Raw genomic sequence first — 22296 nt, 5'->3', positions numbered from 1 at the left:
CAGGGGACTGACTGTCACGTGCACAAGTTTTTAAGTGGTCTGCATGATTTTGAGATGGTAGGTATTCAAAAGACAATGAATGATCCATGATAAGGAAAAACTGTCTCAATTCAGGCTGATGAAAATGCAAAAAAACCTGTAAGCTCATCAATGGCAATCATTAAATCACCACTCAGATGATTGCACAGAAATTAAATATTTGAAAGGAAGCAGCCCATGAAATTTTATGGCTGGAAAATTTAAAGAAAAGAAACACTTGTTCACCATTCGCACCATATTCTTTTATTTCTAAGCAGAGAGCATTGTGCTGCTTGCTGTGAAAATTTTGCTGAAATGATTGACTAAGAGCATACCATTTTAGACTAGCGATTAATCATGGTGCTTCCAATACAACCCAGAAACAAAATGGTAAAGCATTGAATGGCAATTGCCAACATCTCCAAGACCGCAAAAGGTAAGACTGCTTATATCTGCAGTCAAAACAAGTGCTGATTGTTTTCTTCCAACTTGTTTGAAATTACTAAGATAATAAGCCGAAAGGCTATTTTACCAGCGAATTTGTTAATTGAAAGGGAGATGGTAAATCCCGTTTTATTTTGTAGCTGGGTCTGAAACTCGGATCGAAATCCATTAGGAGTGCACCACTTCGGCAATTCGATAATAGAGGTATGTAAGTTTGTGTTCACTTAAAAACCTTGATATTCCAGGTCTACCTACTCACTGATGAGACCTCAAAAAAGGTTGAAACCGGTCTGGGTAGTGACCTCTTCTCATAATGTAAAACAATATACAATACATCTTAGGAGCTGGGTTTTACATTATGAGAGAATATTAAAGTTAGTGACGGAGCTTGCTCCACCTTTGCATGGAGTTACTCTGGTGTTGTACTACCCAAGTGATCATTTACACTTGGGCCCGCTGATAGTTTTTTCGGCATGAAACCCTATGGATTTCGATCCAAGTTTCAGACCTGGCTATAAAATAAAACGGGATTTACCATCTCCCTTTCAATTGTTTGAAATTGTTCATAAGAAATTTGTTCCAGAGAGTCAAACAGATAATATTCAGTAATATCATGTGTCGTGCAATATCTGAATCAATGCATGAGATGTACTGAACAAACAGCTGACAGTTGCTGAACAACAAGGGGACTGCACATTGAGCATTAAACATAAAACAGTTTCTGGATTCCAAACCTACCACAGTGCTCAAATAATTGCTATATTTGCAGGATTTAGCACCAGAAAATGGTTTCTGAAACTGAAAACAAAATTCAAAGGATGCCAGTTTTGACTCAGTGGAGGCCATCTAGAAAGTGTAATTAACAAGTGTGACCAAAGAGCTCAATGATATACCTTTAGACGTCTACCAGAAGTATTTCAAAAATTGTATGAATGATATAAACCTTGTACTGAGTTAAGAGGAGATTACACTAAAAACAAATAATTTCTCTTCCTATATTTGCTCTTTTTCATATGAATTTTATCTCGTTACTTAATGGGTACACTGTGTACAAGACAGTGTTTAGGTTAGAGTTAGGTTAAAAATAAAAGATGTGATCAAAGACCGGACACCACAGATATAACAGGGCTGAGAAAAATTAGAGGAGTGAAGAGATGGCATCAATGGCAGAGTCATATTAAAAATGAATATTAGGATGGAACTTGACATTGTTAGTTATTTATTTACTGCTATCACTCAAGCAAAACAAGTGCCTATTGTCAGGATGGCAAGAAAAAAAGACACAGAGGAAGATAACCAAGATCTAGGCAGATTCATACAGTAAGTGTCTTAGAAGACTGAAATATAAGAGCTGATGATATTGGAGTCCTGATAGATAACCAGTGAATTTGGTAAAAATTGATTAATTTGTTGATAAGAAGTTAATAATATAAACTTATCATGTAGTACTGTCATAATATCCTGAACTTCACCTTCCCCAAAGGTACGCATATCGGATATTTGATAATGATGATAAAAAAGTCATAACCTTGTCCTCCTTGAGAGCTGACAAAGGAAATGCTCTGGTTATTATGGATTCTACAATTAGATTTATTAGATTAGATTCATCTTATAACTATTAGATTTATCTTCTTCTCAGAGATCATTCTACCTATAACAACCCCCCCACACACACACACAGGAGATCTCACCAAATTGTAGGTGAGTAAACTCAATCACATGCTTGATAACATTATTTCTTTGGATGATGACACATTCAAGAGGCTGAGGATTTTTCATGCATGAATGACTAGGATATGTTCAATTCCAAAAAATACCTAAAATAGACATTCCATTTAACCCAATGGCAGACTTCATTAATTGTCCTACATACAAGCCCAATATTTTAACTGAAAGACATTTGCCTGTGCAGCTCTGCTATCATGATAAGCTTGGATATTGTTTTGCTCATTACTAAAGCACTTTTAAATAACACTTCATTTATTTTCTAAAAAATGGCTGTCATCCTTAATTCATTTGCCTTTAAGCTCACTCAAGTTACTTTTTGAAAAGAGCTTATCTTTTCAAAGATAATTCAGTTTCTTCAGTGTTCCACACTCTGAAGAATGTGCTTTCATTACTATTACTACTTCCTTTCCCCCCTTTCATTTGGGTTCACTATGTGGATAACGTTTAGTCAGGTCATACTCTTCTAAAGAAGGGGATATACTTAGTCAAATCAAGTCATTTCTTAACAAAACAAAATAATGGAGTCATGTTCCTTGATGCACTTGTAAAATAGGAGGTTGACAGTGAATATATATAGGATGCCTACATTTCCTGAAGCAGTGTTTCCCAATCTTTCAATACTCATATACCCCTTTTAAAATTTTAGTCAACAGCATATCCCCTCTCAGGCAAAGGCAATTTGTGAGAAGTCATATTTCACAGAAACATGCACAATTAAAGGTATTTTTTTAACATTGCATTATAATAAATTACATCATCATCATCAAATTCCTGCTATGTACCCTCAAGGGGTGTACAGGATATGACTATCGTCTAAGGCACTTTGTACCGTATCAACCTATATCTTGGTCTTCCTCTAGGTCGTTTTCCTGCCAACCTGCAGAGAACACTTGTTTTGCTAATCTTTCCTCTCCCATTCTATTTAAGTGACCATACCACCTGAGATTAGCTCTGCTAATGCATTCCTGGATGTTGACAATGTCAAGTTCTTTCCTAATATCCTCATTTTTAATATGATATTGCCATTGATGCCATCTGTTCACGCCTCTAATCTTTCTCAGGACTCTCATATCTGCGGTCTCTAGTCTTTCGTCAAGTGTTTTACTTCTGCCCCAGCTCTCAGATCCATAAGTTAAAACTGGTTTGAACACTGTCTTGTATACAGCTAATTTAGTGTTCCGACTAATTTCTCTCTTATTCCATATGAATTTATTCAATTGACTTCCCACCATACCAGCTTTGCTGATTCTGTTGTCTATTTCTATATTTAATTTACCATCTTCAGTAAAAATTGTGCTTAAGTAGCTAAAATGATTTACTTGTTCCACAGGTTCTCCATTCATAACACAGTTGACAATTTCAATGATTCTGCCTATTTTCATTGTCTTTGTCTTTTTATTGCTGACCTTCATACCATATCTATTACAACAGCTATTCAATTTAGTCAGAGAATCTTGTAGACTTGTAGTGGATTTATTTAGAAGTATAACATCATCCGCATAAAGCAAAGAGCTGACATTAACATCTCCAATTTTGATATCAGGTTTAATGCCATTTTCCTTCATAATGTGATCCATATAGATAATGAATAACAGAGGTGATAATGCACATCCTTGTCTCACACCAGATTTAACATTAACCATCTTCCTGTACTTCCTTCAATTCCAACTGCTGACTTACAACTCAAATAAAGACTAAATATTGCTTGATATAATGCCCCATTGACCATATAACTACAGCGTATTGAATAGCTTCTCTCTTGGCACCTTGTCATATGCCTTTTCCAAATCGACAAAACTTAAATACAGATCTTTGTTATATTCCCATGCTTTCTCGACTATTTGTTGTAAAGTGAAGATCTGATCCTGACAGCCTCTATTTGGCCTGAATCCAGCTTGTTCTTCACCAAGCTTTTCTTCCACAATTCTTCTCAACCGTTTCTCAAGTATACTGGCATAGATCTTGCCAGGAACACTCAGTAGGGAAATACCTCTGTAATTCTCACATTCAGTTTTATTTCCCTTTTTATATATGGGTACTATGAGAGCTCTACTCCAATCATCGGGAATTCATCCCTCTGTCCAGGCTTTCTGAACCATGCAGTGCAGCCACTATAAGACTTTTATACCACCATACTTCAGCATTTCTGGTCGAATATCATCTACTCCTGCTGCCTTTCCACATTTCAAGCCTTTGATGGCTTTTTCTACTTCAAGTATGGATATGTATTCCTGACTGCATGCCTGGTCAGTGTTTTTTATTACTGTGCTGTCATCACTGCTTGTTTCATTTAGCAGTTTTTCAAAGTAATTACTCCATACTTCAAGGATATCTTTTTCTCCTGTTTTCATGTCACCTTTATCATCTCTAACTCCTTTTACAGCGCTCTTTCCTCCATTCCTAAGCTTCTTCAACAACCTCCAGAATATTTTGTATAAAGCAACAAAAATTATGAATTTCAAATTTTCAATAATAAAAATGTTTGAGATGAATGAAATTGTTTCTGTTTGAATAAAGTGAGTTTGGTGAAATCTGATCTACTGTGTGTTTCAAATGTACCATTTTTAACCAAGTGATTCATGTTAATGGGTTTAAGAAATGCAAAAGAGAGAGATTATATTACTCAAATTTTTTTATATTAATTATTTTCAGGCTTCACTTCAATAACAAGTAAGAGTATTATCCATGCATGTATGAGATGTATAGATATGCACACAGGTGGTGAATCAATTGATTAGGCCTGTTACAATTTAAGATATGAAGAAAATATTCATGTTTCAGCCAGAGAGACACATGTTAAGGTTGTCTGCAAGGATAGAAAAATCAAAACTCCATAGTGGATTCAGGAAGTCAAAGAGACAGTGAAGGAAAAGAAGAAAGCATATTGAAAGCTCCTAGCAAGTACAGTAAGTTAACTTGTGTTCTTAGAGAACACAGACAAATGTAAGAAAGTAAAGCACTGTAAAACTAGCTAAACAAAAGTCATAGGAAGACTGATAAGAACACAGAAAAGAAATATCAGGAAGGTGTCAAAATATTCTGGATGCTATTGAAAAAAGCTTAGAAATTGAGGAAAGAGTGCTGTAAAGGAATTCAGAGATGATAAAGGCGACATGAAAACTGGAGATAATCACATTTTTGCAGTATACTTCAAAACATTGCTAAATGAAATAAGCAGTCAGTGTCAGTATGATGGTAGAAAACTCCCAACAGAAATGCAATCAGGAATACATATCAATACTTGAAGTATAAATAGTCATCAAACACCTGAAATATGGAAAGGCAGCTGGAGTAGATAATATTCAATCAGAAAAGGCCTAGATAGATGGTTGAATCCCAGATGATTGGAGCAGAGCTCTCATAGTACTCATCTATAAGAAGTAAAATAGCACAATGTGAGGAATTTCCTTACTGAGTCCTTACTGGAAGATTTATGCAAGTATATTTGAGAAATGGCTATGAAGGTTTGTGAAAGGAAAGCCTGGTGAAGAATAAGTTGGATTCAAGCCAAACAGATGTTGTCAAGATCAAAACTTTCACTTTAATTAAAAAACTGAAAAATCATGGGAACCTAACAAGGATCTGTTTCAATAATGAAATACCATGAGTTGGCATAATCAAAATAATTCTAAAAATGGAGGAAAACTCACGTAAAAAGTTTATTATTGTAGGATTTTCTCCCAAGTATCATAGGCATCATCAGTAAAGGATCACAGAATGACAATTAAACAATAACAGACAATTCTAAAAAGCACCACCTGAGTATCTAATGTAAGATAACTAAATAAAGTGATAATTTCCTAACTTATTAAAAAAATATATATATATACGGGATGTTCGGGATAAATTTGACAGTTTCGTAAGGAAAAAGAAAATCTTCTTTGTATCTATTAAATTTAATGAATTGACAAAAAAACATTACAGGCAGAGTTAATTACAATACTATCAACAAGATTTACTCAAAATAACCACCATTAGCATCGATCACAGCTTCAATTCTGCTTCGGAACCTCGAACAAGCTGATGCTACAGTCTCCCTGGGAAGGGCCGCAAAAACTGTTTTAATTTTATCCATTAACTGGGCTTTTGTATTACTGGAAGTGCGATTGGTGTCTTTTTCAACTGCGCCCCATACAAAATAATCCATGGGGTTAAGGTCTGGGGAGTTTGGAGGCCAAACATTTGGACTGGTGAAGTCGTAGAAATTTTCAGACAACCATTTTTGACTTTTCCCAGAGGTGTGGCAAGGGGCCGAATCCTGCTGCCATACATACGGCCTACCATTGGCTACCCTTGTTATCCAGGGCTTGACTACAGTTAGCAACTCCACGAACAAAGCCCGAATTCCAATGCCAGGGTTCTTCAACACCTGTTCCTGCAGATTTGCGAGGAATTCTGCTGTATGAACGCAATCAGATCGTCTGCTAGGGATCTTTCTTCTTGCTACATCCTCGTAGTCACCATTGCAAGTCTCTAGTTCATGCCTGATTGTTTTTACTGTATTCAGGGAGCATTGGGCAGCAGTCGTAATATCTTTATTTTGATGGCGGGCAAGAATCATCATGATACAAGTTATTCTCTTCCATGATTCAGGTGGGTTCCAGCTATCCATCCTTTCTGACATCTTGTATATGAATGAAGAAGGGTCCAAACTTTTAAATGAAGAGAAGTGTGTGTTAATACATGTAACTTACGGAAAAATATAATTAATTATAAATATGTCAAATTTATCCCGAACACCCTGTATATATATATATATAAATACACATAAATAAAATAAAGTAAGAAAAGATTAGCAGATTTAAAAAAGTACTGTCTCCTACAAGAGGGACAGACATAGACAATCAGACGTTTAAATTAGCACAATGAAGTAAAGTTTCACATGTTTCTTTATAAAGACATTCTATGAGGAAAAGACTTTTGTGAAGGACTCTTGCCTTGTTGCAGTTAACTATGTTTAGTGTCGATAGCATGCTCTGCACATGTTCAGATTATTCAGTCTCCTAGTAATTAATATAAGACTTGTGTTCCTAGATGAATAAAAGCAAATCTTCTGGTCTGTCCAAAATAAGATAACCCACAAGAACAAGAAATCTGATAGATGCCTGGATAAATGAGAGCTTGTCCTTAGGAATCTCCACTTGTCCTGAGAAAAGTGGAGATTTTTCTGATGAGGCAAAATCCAACAAAAATATTCAGTGCTTTTAAAACTTTCACTAACGTTCAGTAATGCCATGCACATCCACTTAATCTTTATAAAGAAACGTGTGAAACTTTACTTCATTGTCTTAATTTAAACAGATTCGATGGTAGCCACTTTTGCAGATAAGTACAGGTCTATTCTATAATTAATTTTTAATAACTAAAAAATCTAAAGGAAGTTTTAAGACAAAATGTGTTCTGTTAGAACAATGTCTTGTTGACGACATGATTGCTTTCCAGCCATGTGGTACAAACTGTTTGCATTAAAATTTTAAATTCAAACAGTTCATCATCATCAGCAAATTCCTGCCATGTACATCAAGGGGTGTACAGGATATGATAGTACCACATGAAAAATTTACATCACCATGAATTCAGAACGCGACTAAATTTCTGAATTATCATAAAACTCCTGACATGTATCCTCAGGAGGGTGTTCTGGATATTATAATAATACTACATGAAAAGTTACATCATTATTAGCTTCTCATTGACAAGTGGCTTAACCACCTTACCGGCCATTATGGATCAAATACGCATCCTCATATGCTTCGTATCCATCATATATTTCAATGTAATATCAATGGTATTACAATTTTAATATGCACTTCGCATCCATGATATCTTCGACGTATATATACGTCCTGAACCGGTAGCGTGGTTAAAAGTGATAGGCCAGTAAGCCTAACATATTAAGACAATGAGAAGGAAATGGATAATATTTCTGTGTTCCTGTGTCCACTTGTTTTTTGTTAATGGAAAAGAAGCAGAATGAATCTTACTTTCAGTTGAGGCTTTTCATATATTTTCATGATTTGCTCTGGTGTAAATAACAGAATTATATTTAATTCTCGCTTGCTTGGAATGAGCAGTACTAAGAATGTTACCCAGTTATTATTATAGATTAATAATGTTGCCAATTAAGTTACTGAACTGGTTGGCTGAATGAAAATAACGTCACAACTCTCATAGCAAGATGCTGTGGGTTTGAATCTTGTTGTGGAAATTAACGTTGATAAATGTTTCTGGTGGCAGATAAATTTCATCACCAAGTGCGAGAATGCCACCTTACTTTGTGGAGAATTGAACTGACTTGAGAAAGTTATGAAATGGCTCAAAAGCTGGTATTCCACATTATACCAGTACTAATACATAATTGTTGGTACAAAAGTAATGGCTAATGCCTTTTTTTTATTATTATTTGAATGTGGCAGAAGCTTTACACATCACTGAGAAGATAGTAATAATCTCTAGTTCCACCACAATGAGTGGTGCTCTGATTGGTCACATAAGCAAAGCACACTGAAGTAGTTCAGCTGTTACACGATGCATATATAAAGCAGCAGTGGTAATTAAATTCCTTACTGCAGAAAATGCAAGTCTGATGGAAATTCCTATCTATCTCAAAAATGTTTATAGATATGACACTGTTGACATGAAGACAGAAATGGGGCAGCACTCCTAAAGTGCTGCCCCATTTTAAGAGAAATGATACAGCCAAATATTCCAATCATCTGGCTGGATTGATCTTCTCCATCCTCTGACTACCATATGTTTAACTCTATGAAGGATTGTGGATGATGACATAAATAAACAGCTCTTTGTGAAGAGCTCTGACATCCAATTAAAGACTTCTAAAGGGTTCAGCATATAGCATCTCACTCTCAACAATGGTAAAAGTATATAAAGAATGGTGAAGATTTTTGTTGAAAAATGATAGAATGCTTAAAAGATGCAGGATTAATCCATATAAAAGCCATTGTTCAATAAATTATATCTTCTCAGGGAAAAAATTATGTGATTCTTTGCCTACTTATAAGAATGTAGAAGTTCTTTCTAGTTATTAAGATAAATTAATCTTTTGTAGCATTTTTCTGTGTATGACTCAAGTTATACTCTTATTCCTTTTCTAAGTAATTCACATTTTCAAATCTTAAATCTGAAATTAAATGTCTGAAGAATATATCATAAAAAATAAATAAAATAAAAACTACTAACTTACTCTTAACTGTGAGGCAGTATATGGTTCCATAACCTTGCGAAAGTCTAATAGCAAATTTGCTGCATTCCTTCCTAATCTACCTCGATAAATCACAAAGGTATGTGGTGCCTTGGTTAAGTCTTCTGGCTCTTTGTTGGCGATAGATTTTTGAGCATTTTTTGCTGACCGCCCCTATCATTAAATTGTATTGAAATGAAAATAAAGGATAACACTATCAATTGGGAATTTTTAGTATAACAGTAAGAAAATTCCCAATCTAAGGTTATCTAAAATCATTATTATTCATTAAATAGAAGCAATTGTTTAATAAATATCAGTAAATGTAATTAAAAGGTGATAGCCTTTTAATTTCAAAAATAAGTAACTGTTTAGATAATTTTCTTATTCCTGTAATGGAGTAAGATCAAAATGTTCAGTACTCTTTTTTCTATCTGAAAAGTTTCTGAAGAATAATAATAAAAAGAAAGTCAAAAGATAAAGTTAATTTTCCTCTTTTTAATCACAGGTTCTTATTCCCAAGCCCATGTATTTGGCATTTCACTTTGATACATACTTAAAATTTAAGATTAAGTTTTCATACATGGGAATGAATGAGACCAAATTATCAAAGTATACACAACACATACCTCAATTCAATATGAAAAAAAAAAAAAAAAAAAAATTAAATAAACAAAACTATATAAAATAATAACCCTTTTACTCTCTCACTACACACATATATTCATACCTTAAAATAATGGGTCAAGCTTTTTCTGATATTATTATCAGATCTCCAAAGAATTGCTAGATGCATTGCAGAAAGTTCATAAGTTCATTAAATCATTCCTTAAACTAATTCACAGTATCTGAACTTGCCATACTCTTACTGAATTAAATGCATTCCACACATTTATTTATTCGTATGGCATAAAAGAATACAAAGCAGCTATAGGTCAATGTCTAGTCCAGAAAGCCAATCCAGGGCCTCATCCATCACCTCATGGAGGTTCGCATTAAGGGTGGTCTGACAGTTTTCATTTGTGTAGTAGGTAGCCACATCTGCCCTGGTTAGTTCTGATCCTGTTGAGAGATGACCAAATTTTCCTAGAAAGAGCAAAATCAGGCTGCAGAGCACAGGGATCTTCAACCAGGAAGTCATTTGTTTGGACCAGTGTTCTTTCCACATGTCAGATGTTTATGGTAAGGCAGCTGAAGAGCGTTTGTCCATAGATCAGAAAGAGTTTCTTGATTTTAGGCAAAGACTAGGTAGATTTTTGAGTCTGGGGCAGGAGCAGATTGCTCATTACTTTATTAAATTCTTTAAGAGGCTTATCTTCTCCATATATTGTGGAGCAATGTTAGATAGGACAGGAAGCCAGGGGAGAGGGGTACTTCTCAGGGTCCCACTAACTGTGCGCATGGTAGAGTTTAGTTGGGTGTCTATGATGTTAGTGTGCATCCTTCTTTCCCAGTCGGGGGCACAGTATTCTGCTGCAGAGAATGCAAGGGCTAGTACAGATGACCTTAGGTCTTCTAGGTCCCTAGGTTGAATTCTCAAGTCTGATTTTGTGTTTTATGTATACATGTAGTAAAATATGCATAACCAAAATCATCATCATCATCATCAAATTCCTGCCACGTACCCTCAAGGGGTGTACAGGATATGACAGTACTACATGAAAAAATTACATCATTACTAACTTCCTATCTACAATTTTCCTCCAAATCAGTCTGTTACTTGTCAAGACTCCAACATTATCAGATCTTATATTTCTATCGTCTAAGGCACTTTGTACCGTATCAATCCACCTATATCTTGGTCTTCCTCTGGGTCGTTTTCCTGCCAACCTGGCAGAGAACACTTGTTTTGCTAATCTTTCCTCTCCCATTCTATTTAAGTGACCATACTATCTGAGATTAGCTCTGCTAACGCATTCCTGGATGCTGACAATGTCAAGTTCTTTCCTAATATCCTCGTTTTTAATATGATATTGCCATTGATGCCATCTGTTCATGCCTCTAATCTTTCTCAGGACTCTCATATCTGCGGTCTCTAGTCTTTGGTCAAGTGTTTTACTTCTGACCCAGCTCTCAGATCCATAAGTTAAAATTGGTTTGAACACAGTCTTGTATACAGCTAATTTAGTGTTCCGACTAATTTCTTTCTTATTCCATATGAATTTATTCAGTTGACTTCCCACGATACCAGCTTTGCTGATTCTGTCGTCTATTTCTATATTTAGTTTACCATCTTCAGTAAAAATTGTGCCTAAGTAGCTGAAATGTTTTACTTGTTCCACAGGTTCTCCATTCACAACACAGTTGACATTTTCAATGATTCTGCCTATTTTCATTGTCTTTGTCTTTTTATTGCTGACCTTCATACCATATCTATTACAACAGCTATTCAATTTAGTCAGAGAATCTTGCAGACTTGTAGCGGATTTATTTAGAAGTATAACATCATCCGCATAAAGCAAAGAGCTGACATTAACATCTCCAATTTTGATATCAGGTTTAATACCACATTCCTTCATAATGTGATCCATATAGATAATGAATAACAGAGGGGATAATGTACATCCTTGTCTCACACCAGATTTAACATTAAACTATCTTCCTGTACTTCCTTCAATTCTAACTGCTGACTCACAACTCAAATAAAGACTAAGTATTGCTTGATATAATGCCCCATTCACACCATATAACTGCAGCGTATTCAATAGCTTCTTTCTCTCTCTTGGCACCTTGTCATATGCCTTTTCCAAATCGACAAAACTTAAATACAGATCTCTGTTATATTCCCATGCTTTCTCGACTATTTGTCGTAAAGTGAAGATCTGATCCTGACAGCCTCTATTTGGCCTGAATCCAGCTTGTTCTTCACCAAGCTTTTCTTCCACAATTCTTCTCAACCGTTTCTCGAGTATACTTGCATAGATCTTGCCAGGAACACTCAGTAGGGAAATACCTCTGTAATTCTCACATTCAGTTTTATTTCCCTTTTTATATATGGGTACTATGAGAGCTCTACTCCAATCATCGGGAATTCGTCCCTCTGTCCAGGCTTTCTGAACTATGCAGTGCAGCCACTGTAAGACTCTTATACCACCATACTTCAGCATTTCTGGTCGAATATCATCTACTCCTGCTGCCTTTCCACATTTCAAGCCTTTGATGGCTTTTTCTACTTCAAGTATGGATATGTATTCCTGACTGCATGCCTGGGCAGTGTTTTTTATCACTGTGCTGTCATCACTGCTTGTTTCATTTAGCAGTTTTTCAAAGTAATTACTCCATACTTCAAGGATATCTTTTTCTCCTGTTTTCATTTCACCTTTATCATCTCTAATTCCTTTTACAGCACTCTTTCCTCCATTCCTAAGCTTCTTCAACAACCTCCAGAATATTTTGCCACCTTCTTGATATTTATTTTCTATATTCTTGCCAAAGTCCTCCCATGACTTTTGTTTAGATAGTTTTACACACTGTTTAGCTTTCTTACATTTGTCTCTGTATTCTGTAAGAGTAAAAGCTGATTTATTTGACAGGATATCACCTTACTTAAAGCATTTCTTCTATAAGACACCTAAACACCACAAACCTAAAGTTTGCAAAAAAAATTAAAAACTTTTTTGCAAGTGACTGAAACCAATTTTATGGGGTATCCATTGATAGGTGGCAACAAAATTTAGGATCATAAGTGGTGTAGTCAGTCTGATTGGCCTAGTGGTTAGCATATCCACTCTCCAGCCAATAGGCTGCGAGTTTGAATTCCTACCATAGGCATGGATGTTTGTGATTATCCTACTAATGCTTTGTGCAAAGGGAATCTGCAACCTTACCATTTCTTCCAGAAGGCTTCACTCCCAAAACCCAATGAGGAATGGAAGTGACCATATGGCATCAAAATGAAGTTACATGTGAATAACTAAGTGGTGTGTGTATCAAAGGTTATTTCAGCATAAATGAATGATTATGTCTGTGTTTATAAAGGTTACTATTACAATTGAAAAATGAAATTTTTTTTTTATTCAACTAGTTTCCTATGCACTATAATATACTTCTTCAGAAATATGAAGGTTTTAACAAAGCTGATTATATATAAAAGTAGATCTTATAACATCACAAAAAAAAAAAAAAACATTAATGGATGTGATTTTAAAAGTTAAAAATTATGATGCATATGATATGTAAAACATATATGCATGCTTCACTGGTGATATCAGCCACACAATTTACACTGCAACCTTGTTCTGCAACTTATAAAAACATACTATAGCTGGTTTATGATGGGCATTGATTTTCATTGCATTGAGTTGGACAGAATCCATCTCTAAACAAAAATCAAACCCTCAACCTAAACCAGTTATGGTCAACTTTGACAAAAGATTTAAAATTCACAGAATTAGGTTATGATGGTTAAATTAAATTATATGTTATAGTTTTGAATATCATTGCAGAATGCTCAATGATTCTGCCAACAGTCAAGAAAATACATGCACAGTCATTTTACTATAATGAACACCAAAAATAACATAAAATTGATTGAGCCATAGTGAAACAACATAACCTTAAAGCAGCATGGAAAAAAAAATGTTATATATAACATTTTTTGCTCATGTGGCAAATGTCATGCTGGACAATGTTCAGGAGAAATAAACACTGAAGAAGTATTTCTTCATCGACATTTAGAAAAAGAGAGCATATAAATGAGGTCTGGCTTTATACTAAAAATGATAAAGTGGTCTGGCAACCAACAAAAATGGCATATATTAAGTTTGACAGTTTTATTTGCCAAAATTTGAAGAAGAATCAGAGAAGATGTTGGCTGAATCCTACACCAACCCCCTTCCCATTTCCATAGTAAATATTTTCTTCCCTGACCAAACTACTGTATTTCCTAGTCATTCCTGACAAGATATCATTCTTTCTCTCGATTTCTACTATTTATAATTTAATAATGCATCCATGTTTTCAATGAGGCATATCTAGTTTTTTCCCTGACAATTCCCATTCAATCTTTCACAAACAATTTCTCCAAGTTTCTAATACCAAACACCACTCAAGTGCAATCCATAGTTCATGTACAAATCCTTTTAACCATCAAAGTTACCGCATACATCTACATAATGCACACAATCTCTGATACAATCTATTTAGTGACTCATTTGCAATCAGCTTTCCTGCTCATTTCACTTTAATCATATTGTGACAATATCAATCTTTACACTTTTGCTCTTCTTTGTAGTCTGACATATAACCTCTTTCTCATACTATATTTTGTTCCTTATAAATCATTCGTTTCAACCAATACAAATGTATCCTTCACATGATATTTAACATTGATATTTTTACAGCTGTTTAAAGGTGAAGCAGCGTCTTGAGCGAAAGAGAAAACCTAGTTTTTTGGAAGCTGAGGATGCAATGCTTGTGATGTGCTTACGCCAGGAGAGGCTTGATGTCAGGATAATTCTGAGAAAAGAAATCTCATATTGTCTGGGAATTTGAGTGTTATCAAAAATAATGGTGGGGGGGGGGAGGTTTCAAGGGAATACGATAACTGCATTACATAAAGGGGCTCCAAGATAGAAGTAGCACATTAGAGACCAATTAATATCTTAGGAATGGGCATATTGGAAAGGGCTATATATGACACTGATAGACTGTGCAAAGGCATTTGACAGAATACTTCACGGAAAATTATTACATAAGCTGGAGAAAAACGGAATGGATATGAAACTGGTGAAATCCATGAAACACAGACAGTGGGTGGCTGACAGACACCAGAGAGGTGGTATATGACAGAGTGGAATCAAGGAGAATGAGAATGGATAGTGGAGTACCACTACTCTCCTTAATTTGCATATTAATGATATAGGGAATAACTTAAATAGGGATATTCAGTTTTTTGCTGATGATGCAAAAGTGAAGAGAGCAATAGTTTATAAAGGTGATGTAGATATCCTGCAGGATGATTTAAATAAATTGATATTGCAGGCAAAGGATAATGGTTGTCAATTTAATGTTGCAAAATGTAAGGTCATGCACTTTGGGATGAAAAGATTGCATACTGTGTATCATATTGATGCGTACTAGGTAGCAGGAAATTGATAACACTATGAATTTAGGAGTAATGGAGGATCGAGTTGAAGTTCAGAAGGCATATTGCAAAAGATGAGAAACCAAGCTGGTGACAGGTCTATGGAATGCTACCAATGAAGATGAAGGTATATGGGTTCCAAAGTTTAGGTGGCAGGTAGAAAAGAGGAAACATGATAAAAACTTTTATTAAAGGAATTCTATAAGATATGCAAAAGAAATTTTTCATTATATGACAAATAGAGAACTAGGGATAGAACCTAGAAGATGTGTAAGAGTGTGGTTAGTAAAGCTACACAGACTAGTTTTTTTTTGGTTTGGAGAGTAATGAATGAGTGGAATGGAGTGCTGCTAGAAGTAGTTGACAGTGAATGTGTTTACGGAGAGGTATGAAGTTATTATATGTATAAAGTTTAGTGCAAGTCTCCTGTTGAGTCAGGTGACTGACTCAACAGGAGATATCCATATAATAAAAATAATAACAATATACATTTTGCACTCTATATCAAAAGAAATTTTTAAGTCAAACTCACAACCTGCCTAGATTGGCAAATTGTGGGTTTTACAACAGTATATTCTCAACATTTTGAACTAACAAACATCAAATTTCTTCAGAAGCTTGATGAAGTGAATATTACACTTTGAAGTTAAGAAATCATCACATATGAAGGAAATTACCTCATAATAATGATAAAACTTGTATGATACTTAAATAACACTTAAGCTGATTGACATGACTTTTTTTTTTTAGAGAATCTTATTGTAACAAAATAAAATATATTTAATTAACTCTACCTTTCTTCCTTTATGTCCCATTTTTTAGCTTGACTGCCTAATTAAGAGAGAAAAAAAAACTTTAAACAAAAAATGACTTCAAGGCATTTTAAGCTCTTGTGCTTGAAAAATAAAAGCATGACTATGGAATTACTGGAAGAAATTTGGTAATTTTAGTACAACTTTCAAATATACATCACATTATACAATGGCTCAGTTAGCCAGCATCTTTGCTTTCCAACCAACAGAGTATAGATTCAAATTCAACTGTAGCATGCATGGAGGTTTGTGAATGCCAATTACAGACATACCCGGAACTAACCTGGTATCTAATGGTTCATACGATACATTAAATTCCAGATCATTGTATAGAGAACCCCCCCACACACACACACTTGTAGATGCATATAATAGTTTAATATTGTTTTTAAGTAGTCGTGTGTAAATGATGTAAATAAGGCATGAACTATCCAGTTATGCAAACTAAAAATGTAAATAAATTTTCACAACAAAAATGATATTCTGAATACCTTGGATTAAGGGCACTTAAGGAAATGATGCAGACTAGTTTGGTTATCAATTTACACCAAAGTTTTCTGATTTCGGCAATAAGTATGTCACATTTATGGACAACTGTAGTATTAACTAGTGCAGCACTTTTCAGTTTATCTTTGCTTTAAGCAACAACAACAACACAGTGCAAAGTAAGTTTAGCCTGCTGCCTATCTCAATGTTCAATATACCATCAACACTGAACTTAATAATTTTAATCTTAGTGTCTAATGTAATCGGTTTAAACATCATCTTCTTTTCACTGGAACAACAGCATGCTTATGTTAAATTTTATCTGCCGTTATCAACAACAATAAAATAATAGCTATACACATTTTATTATTCACAGTGAAACAACAAAACACAAAGGGATGCAGCAAGCAACGTCTTAAACAATTCATGAAAACTGTACATTGGTTGATTCACAGATTTATGTCACTAAAATCTTCATATGAGTCATAATACAAAGTGTTGTAAGGTGTGATATGACTGAATTATCATCATATCCTGCTATGTACCTTTAAGAAAGGTACGAAGTTTGTTTAATTAGTTTTAATTCTTCCAAATTGATTTGTTAGTTATTAGGTCTCCAATACGTCATATTACATTTCAGTCTTCTAAGGCATGACTAGCTTCATCAATCCATCTAAAATTTGATCTATTGCTCAATTTATGGCACTGAGGAATTGATGAAAAAATGACACCTTAGTACTGGTATAAGTAGATAAAGGAAATGTCACTGAAAGTTCCTCATTCGAACAAGTACATAAGATGAGACTAAGTGATGTCAATACTTATTGACATTGTGTGAACTTCCTGGCCTGTTTTGGACGAGTGGTTAGTATACCCACCCTCCAACCAACAGGCTGCAGGTTTGAATCCTGCAGTGGGCATGGATGTTTATGATTTTCTTTAGGTGGGAAATAAATATCAGTGTCTGGTGTGTGGGACCACCTCCCTGATTATTGGAAGACTGAAGTGGTTTGAAAAAGTTCCATGTTTTGTCTCTAGAGAAGGATTTCCAGATTATGTAAAAAATAAATCAATTCAAAAATATAAAAAAATGAAAAACAAGATCCTTTGCCAAACCATGGTACAAAATGTACTATAGGTTTATTAATAACCTTTAATAGGTGGGAGCAATATTAAAAAAAAAAATATATATATATATAAGCATTACTTCAAGTTGGACAATGGTGACCCCACTTGGAGTATTCATAAAAACCTAACAATCTAATTAAAGATCTTTGTAATTGACCTAAGGAGATTAAAAAAAAAATTACTTAGACACATCCAGTCATCCCATGTAGCTATGATATATCTAAAATACAGGAGAAGGATAACCTACTGGGATCCATTGTGGATGCCAGATATTCACCTACATGTTACATCTGTTAACATTTATCAACTCTCTTGTTTCCACATGCAGGAAAACAATCATCAACATCAAATTCCTGCCATGTACCTTCAAGGGGTGTACAGGATATGATAGTACTACATGAAAAAAATTACATAATTAATAACTTCCTATCTACAATTTTCCTCCAAATCAGTCTGTTACTTGTCAAGACTCCAACATTATCAGATCTTATATTTCTATCGTCTAAGGCAGTTTGTACCATATCAATCCACCTATATCTTGGTCTCCCTCTGGGTCGTTTTGCTGCCAACCTGGCAGAGAACACTTGTTTTGCTAATTTTTCCTCGCCCATTCTGTTTAAGTGACCATACCACCTAACATTAGTTCTGATAATGCATTCCCGGATGCTGACAATGTCAAGTTCTTTCCTAATATTCTCATTTTTAATATGATATTGCCATTGATGCCATCTGTTCACACCTATAATCTTTCTCAGGACTCTCATATCTGCGGTCTCTAGTCTTTGGTCAAGTGTTTTACTTCTGACCCAGCTCCTCTCAGATCCATAAGCTAAAACTGGTTTGAACACTGTCTTGCATACAGCTAATTTAGTGTTCCGACTAATTTCTCTCTTATTCCATATGAACTTATTCAATCGACTTCCTACCATACCAGCTTTGTTGATTCTGTTGTCTATTTCCATATTTAATTTACCATCTTCAGTAAAAACTGTACCTAAGTAGCTGAAATGTTTTACTTGTTCCACAGGTTCTCCATTCACAACACAGTTGACATTTTCAATGATTCTGCCGATTTTCATTATCTTTGTCTTTTTATTGCTGACCTTCATACCATATCCATTACAACAGTTATTCAATTTAGTCAGTGAATCTTGCAGGCTTGTAGCGGATTTATTTAGAAGTATAACATCATCCGAATAAAGCAAAGAGCTGACATTTAACATCTCCAATTTTGATATCATTTTTAATACCACTTTCCTTCATAATGTGATCCATATAGATAATCAATAACAGAGGGGATAATGTACATCTTTGTCTCACACCAGATTTAACATTAAACCATCTGAACTTCTTTCAATTCTAACTGCTGACTTACAACTCAAACAAAGACTAAGTATTGCTTGATATAATGCCCCATTCACACCATATAACTGCAGCGTATTCAATAGCTTCTTTCTCTCTCTTGGCACCTTGTCATATGCCTTTTCCAAATCGACAAAACTTAAATACAGATCTTTGTTATATTCCCATGTTTTCTCAACCATTTGTTGTAAAGTAAAGATCTGATCCTGACAGCCTCTATTTGGCCTGAATCCAGCTTGTTCTTCACCAAGCTTTTCTTCCACAATTCTTCTCAACTGTTTCTCAAGTATACTTGCATAGATCTTGCCAGGAACACTCAGTAGGGAAATACCTCTGTAATTCTCACATTCAGTTTTATTTCCCTTTTTATATATGGGTACTATGAGAGATATACTCCAATCATCGGGAATTCGTCCCTCTGTCCAGGCTTTCTGAACTATGCAGTGCAGCCACTGTAAGACTCTTACACCATCATACGTCAGCATTTCTGGTCGAATATCATCTACTCCTGCTGCCTTTCCACATTTCAAGCCTTTGATGGCTTTTTCTACTTCAAGAATGGATATGTATTCCTGACTGCATGCCTAGTCAGTGTTTCTTACCACTGTGCTGTCATTACTGCTTGCTTCATTTAACAGTTTTTCAAAGTAATTACTCTATACTTCGAGGATATCTTTTTCTCCCATTTTCATGTCACCTTTATCATCTCTAACTCCTTTTACAGCACTCTTTCCTCCATTCCTAAGCTTCTTCAACAACCTCCAGAATATTTTGCCACCTTCTTGATATTTATTTTCTATATTCTTGCCAAAATCCTCCCATGACTTTTGTTTAGCTAGTTTTACGCAGTGTTTAGCATTCTTGCATTTGTCTCTATATTCTCTAAGAGCACAAGCTGACTTATTTGCCAGGAACTTTTGATATGCTTTCTTCCTTTCCTTCACTGCCTCTTTAACTTCCTGTGTCCACCATGTAGTTCTGATTTTTTTTATCCTTGCAAACAACCTCACCACATGCCTCTCTGGCAGAATCAATCAATGTTTTCTTCAGAGTTTGCCACTGAATCTCGAAGGTTTGATTCCTGTTCTCAAACTCTTTCAATTTTTCTTGAATAATCTTTGTGTATTTTAGTCTACAGTTCACATCTGAGAGCAGCTCAACTTTTATTTGCTTTAAAACTCTCTTACATATTATTCTTTTCAATATGAAATTTAATTTTATCCTGCTCAAGACTAAATAGTGATCACTTCCAATTTCAAATCCTCTGTACACTCTGGTGTCATGCACCAGGGAGAAAACATCACTATCAACAATAACATAGTCAATGAAACTTTTCTTATTCCTGGCCTCTTCTCTCCATGTGAATTTGTGCACATTTTTATGTTGGAACATGGTGTTAGTAATAACCAGTCCATGTCCTGAGCAGAAATCTAACAGATATTTGCCATTATTATTAGCTTTGCTCTTTTCTCCAAATTTTCCCAAAATATTTTTGTATGTCTGACAATCATTTCATACTCTGCTATTTAGATCCTCAACAAGGACAAACTTTTCATTTTTCATTGTGTCAGTTGCTATCTCTAAAGCATCAAAAAATTCCTCCACTTCTACCTTAGTAGAACCTGTGGGACCATAGGCAATAAGACTGACTGCCATTCAAGAAGATTAGCCTCGTATTTTGTGTTGAATACTATGGCTACTCCTTCTTTTCCTTGATTGTCATTGCCTGAATACAACATTTTGTATTTACTGCTCAGAAAGATCTCACCAGTTTTTGTCTTTTTTGTTTCAGTTACCTCTATTATGTCGATCTGGTACTTATCTAATTCCTCAGCTAGCTCCATTTCTTTGCCATTCAGGCTTCTTACGTTGATAGTACCAATCTTTAACTCTAGTGATGTTGAGTTGGGGATTGTTTTCAGATTTGTTCCAGTAACTGACTTTTCGCTGTTCGCCCTGGTTCCCTGCCGAAAACAACGGGGGCCTTGTTTAACCGGGCAACCCCCAGCTGGCATGAAATTTTGTTATGTTGTACCATCATTTTTTATTTTGGTTTAACCAATAAGAATATAATTTGGTCGGCTAAATCCCAAATTGCTAGCCAATCCTCGTTTGTTCATAGGTGCACCACGAGAAGGTGAAGATTGGACATTAGGTCAGAAGCCCTGGTCGGTTCTCCGCATTCCTTTAAAGGTTATGTGGCGGTCTCCTCTGAGTTATACAGCTTTGACCCTTAAGCACCCCTGGAAAACAATCATATATATTCAAAAACTCCAAATACTTCATAATCAAAATAAAAGGTGTTAAACTGCTGTTTTAAGGATACTTGTGACATAACACTGAATGATATATGCACTTAAACACAAGAAAGATATTTAATTAACCAAATATTTCGGTCTGGATATAGTAGCCCATCCTCAGTGGTATTACAGGAACAGTTTTAAAAAATAAATACAAGCTGGAATACTAACAACAGATCGTTAAAAATAGAACATGTCACATCATGTTATATCAATATGTATGAAACGGAATATTTTGAAGTAGAGATATGATTGAAAAAAAAAAAAAAAATTTAATGAGTAATCTTGATTAGACTTTTCCAGATTTTTGATGTAGATATACAGTCATTACGATTCAGGTTGGGACGATGGAGCAAGGCCTCCACGCTTTCCTTGAATAAACGTTCAAACCTATAACGGGATCTATGCAAGAGGAGAGTCCTGGACCAAAACATGCTGTGGTTAGTTTCAATCCTGTGTTGAGCCAATTCAGACTTTTCAGGTTTGTTGTGAAGAATGGAGGATTGATGTTCTTGGATTCTTTTTACAAGAGAACGTCCAGTCTGTCCAAAATAGGAGAGATCAATCATGTCTCTACTTCAAAATATTCCGTTTCATACTTAGTGATATAACATCACATGGCATGTTCTATTTTTAACGATCTATTGTTAGTATTCTAGCTTGTATTTATTTTTTAAAACTGTTCTTGTAATACCACTGAGGATGATTTGCTATTTCCAGACCGAAATATTT

General features: G+C 35.0%; 1 protein-coding gene across 1 annotated transcript in view; it reads right to left on the bottom strand.

Moving 5' to 3' along the window:
* Positions 1–22296, bottom strand: part of ppan (Brix domain-containing protein peter pan) — a 109742-nt gene that overhangs the window by 64826 nt on the left and 22620 nt on the right. Inside the window, exons 2-3 of the mRNA XM_090409224.1 lie at positions 16271–16307; positions 9395–9565 (exon numbers count right to left, since the gene is read on the bottom strand). Coding sequence (XP_090265350.1) covers positions 9395–9565; positions 16271–16291 — 192 coding nt within the window. The 5' untranslated portion in view covers positions 16292–16307. The remainder of the gene's footprint in view (positions 1–9394; positions 9566–16270; positions 16308–22296) is intronic.

The sequence above is a fragment of the Typopeltis vanoorti genome, chromosome 19 (assembly GCF_054136105.1).
Source record: "Typopeltis vanoorti isolate ZY-2024b chromosome 19, IOZ_Tvanoo_1.0, whole genome shotgun sequence".
Classification (NCBI taxonomy): Eukaryota; Metazoa; Arthropoda; class Arachnida; order Uropygi; family Thelyphonidae; genus Typopeltis; species Typopeltis vanoorti.
The sequence above is the reverse complement of the archived record's forward strand: the minus strand, read 5'-3'. Positions and strand labels throughout refer to the sequence as shown.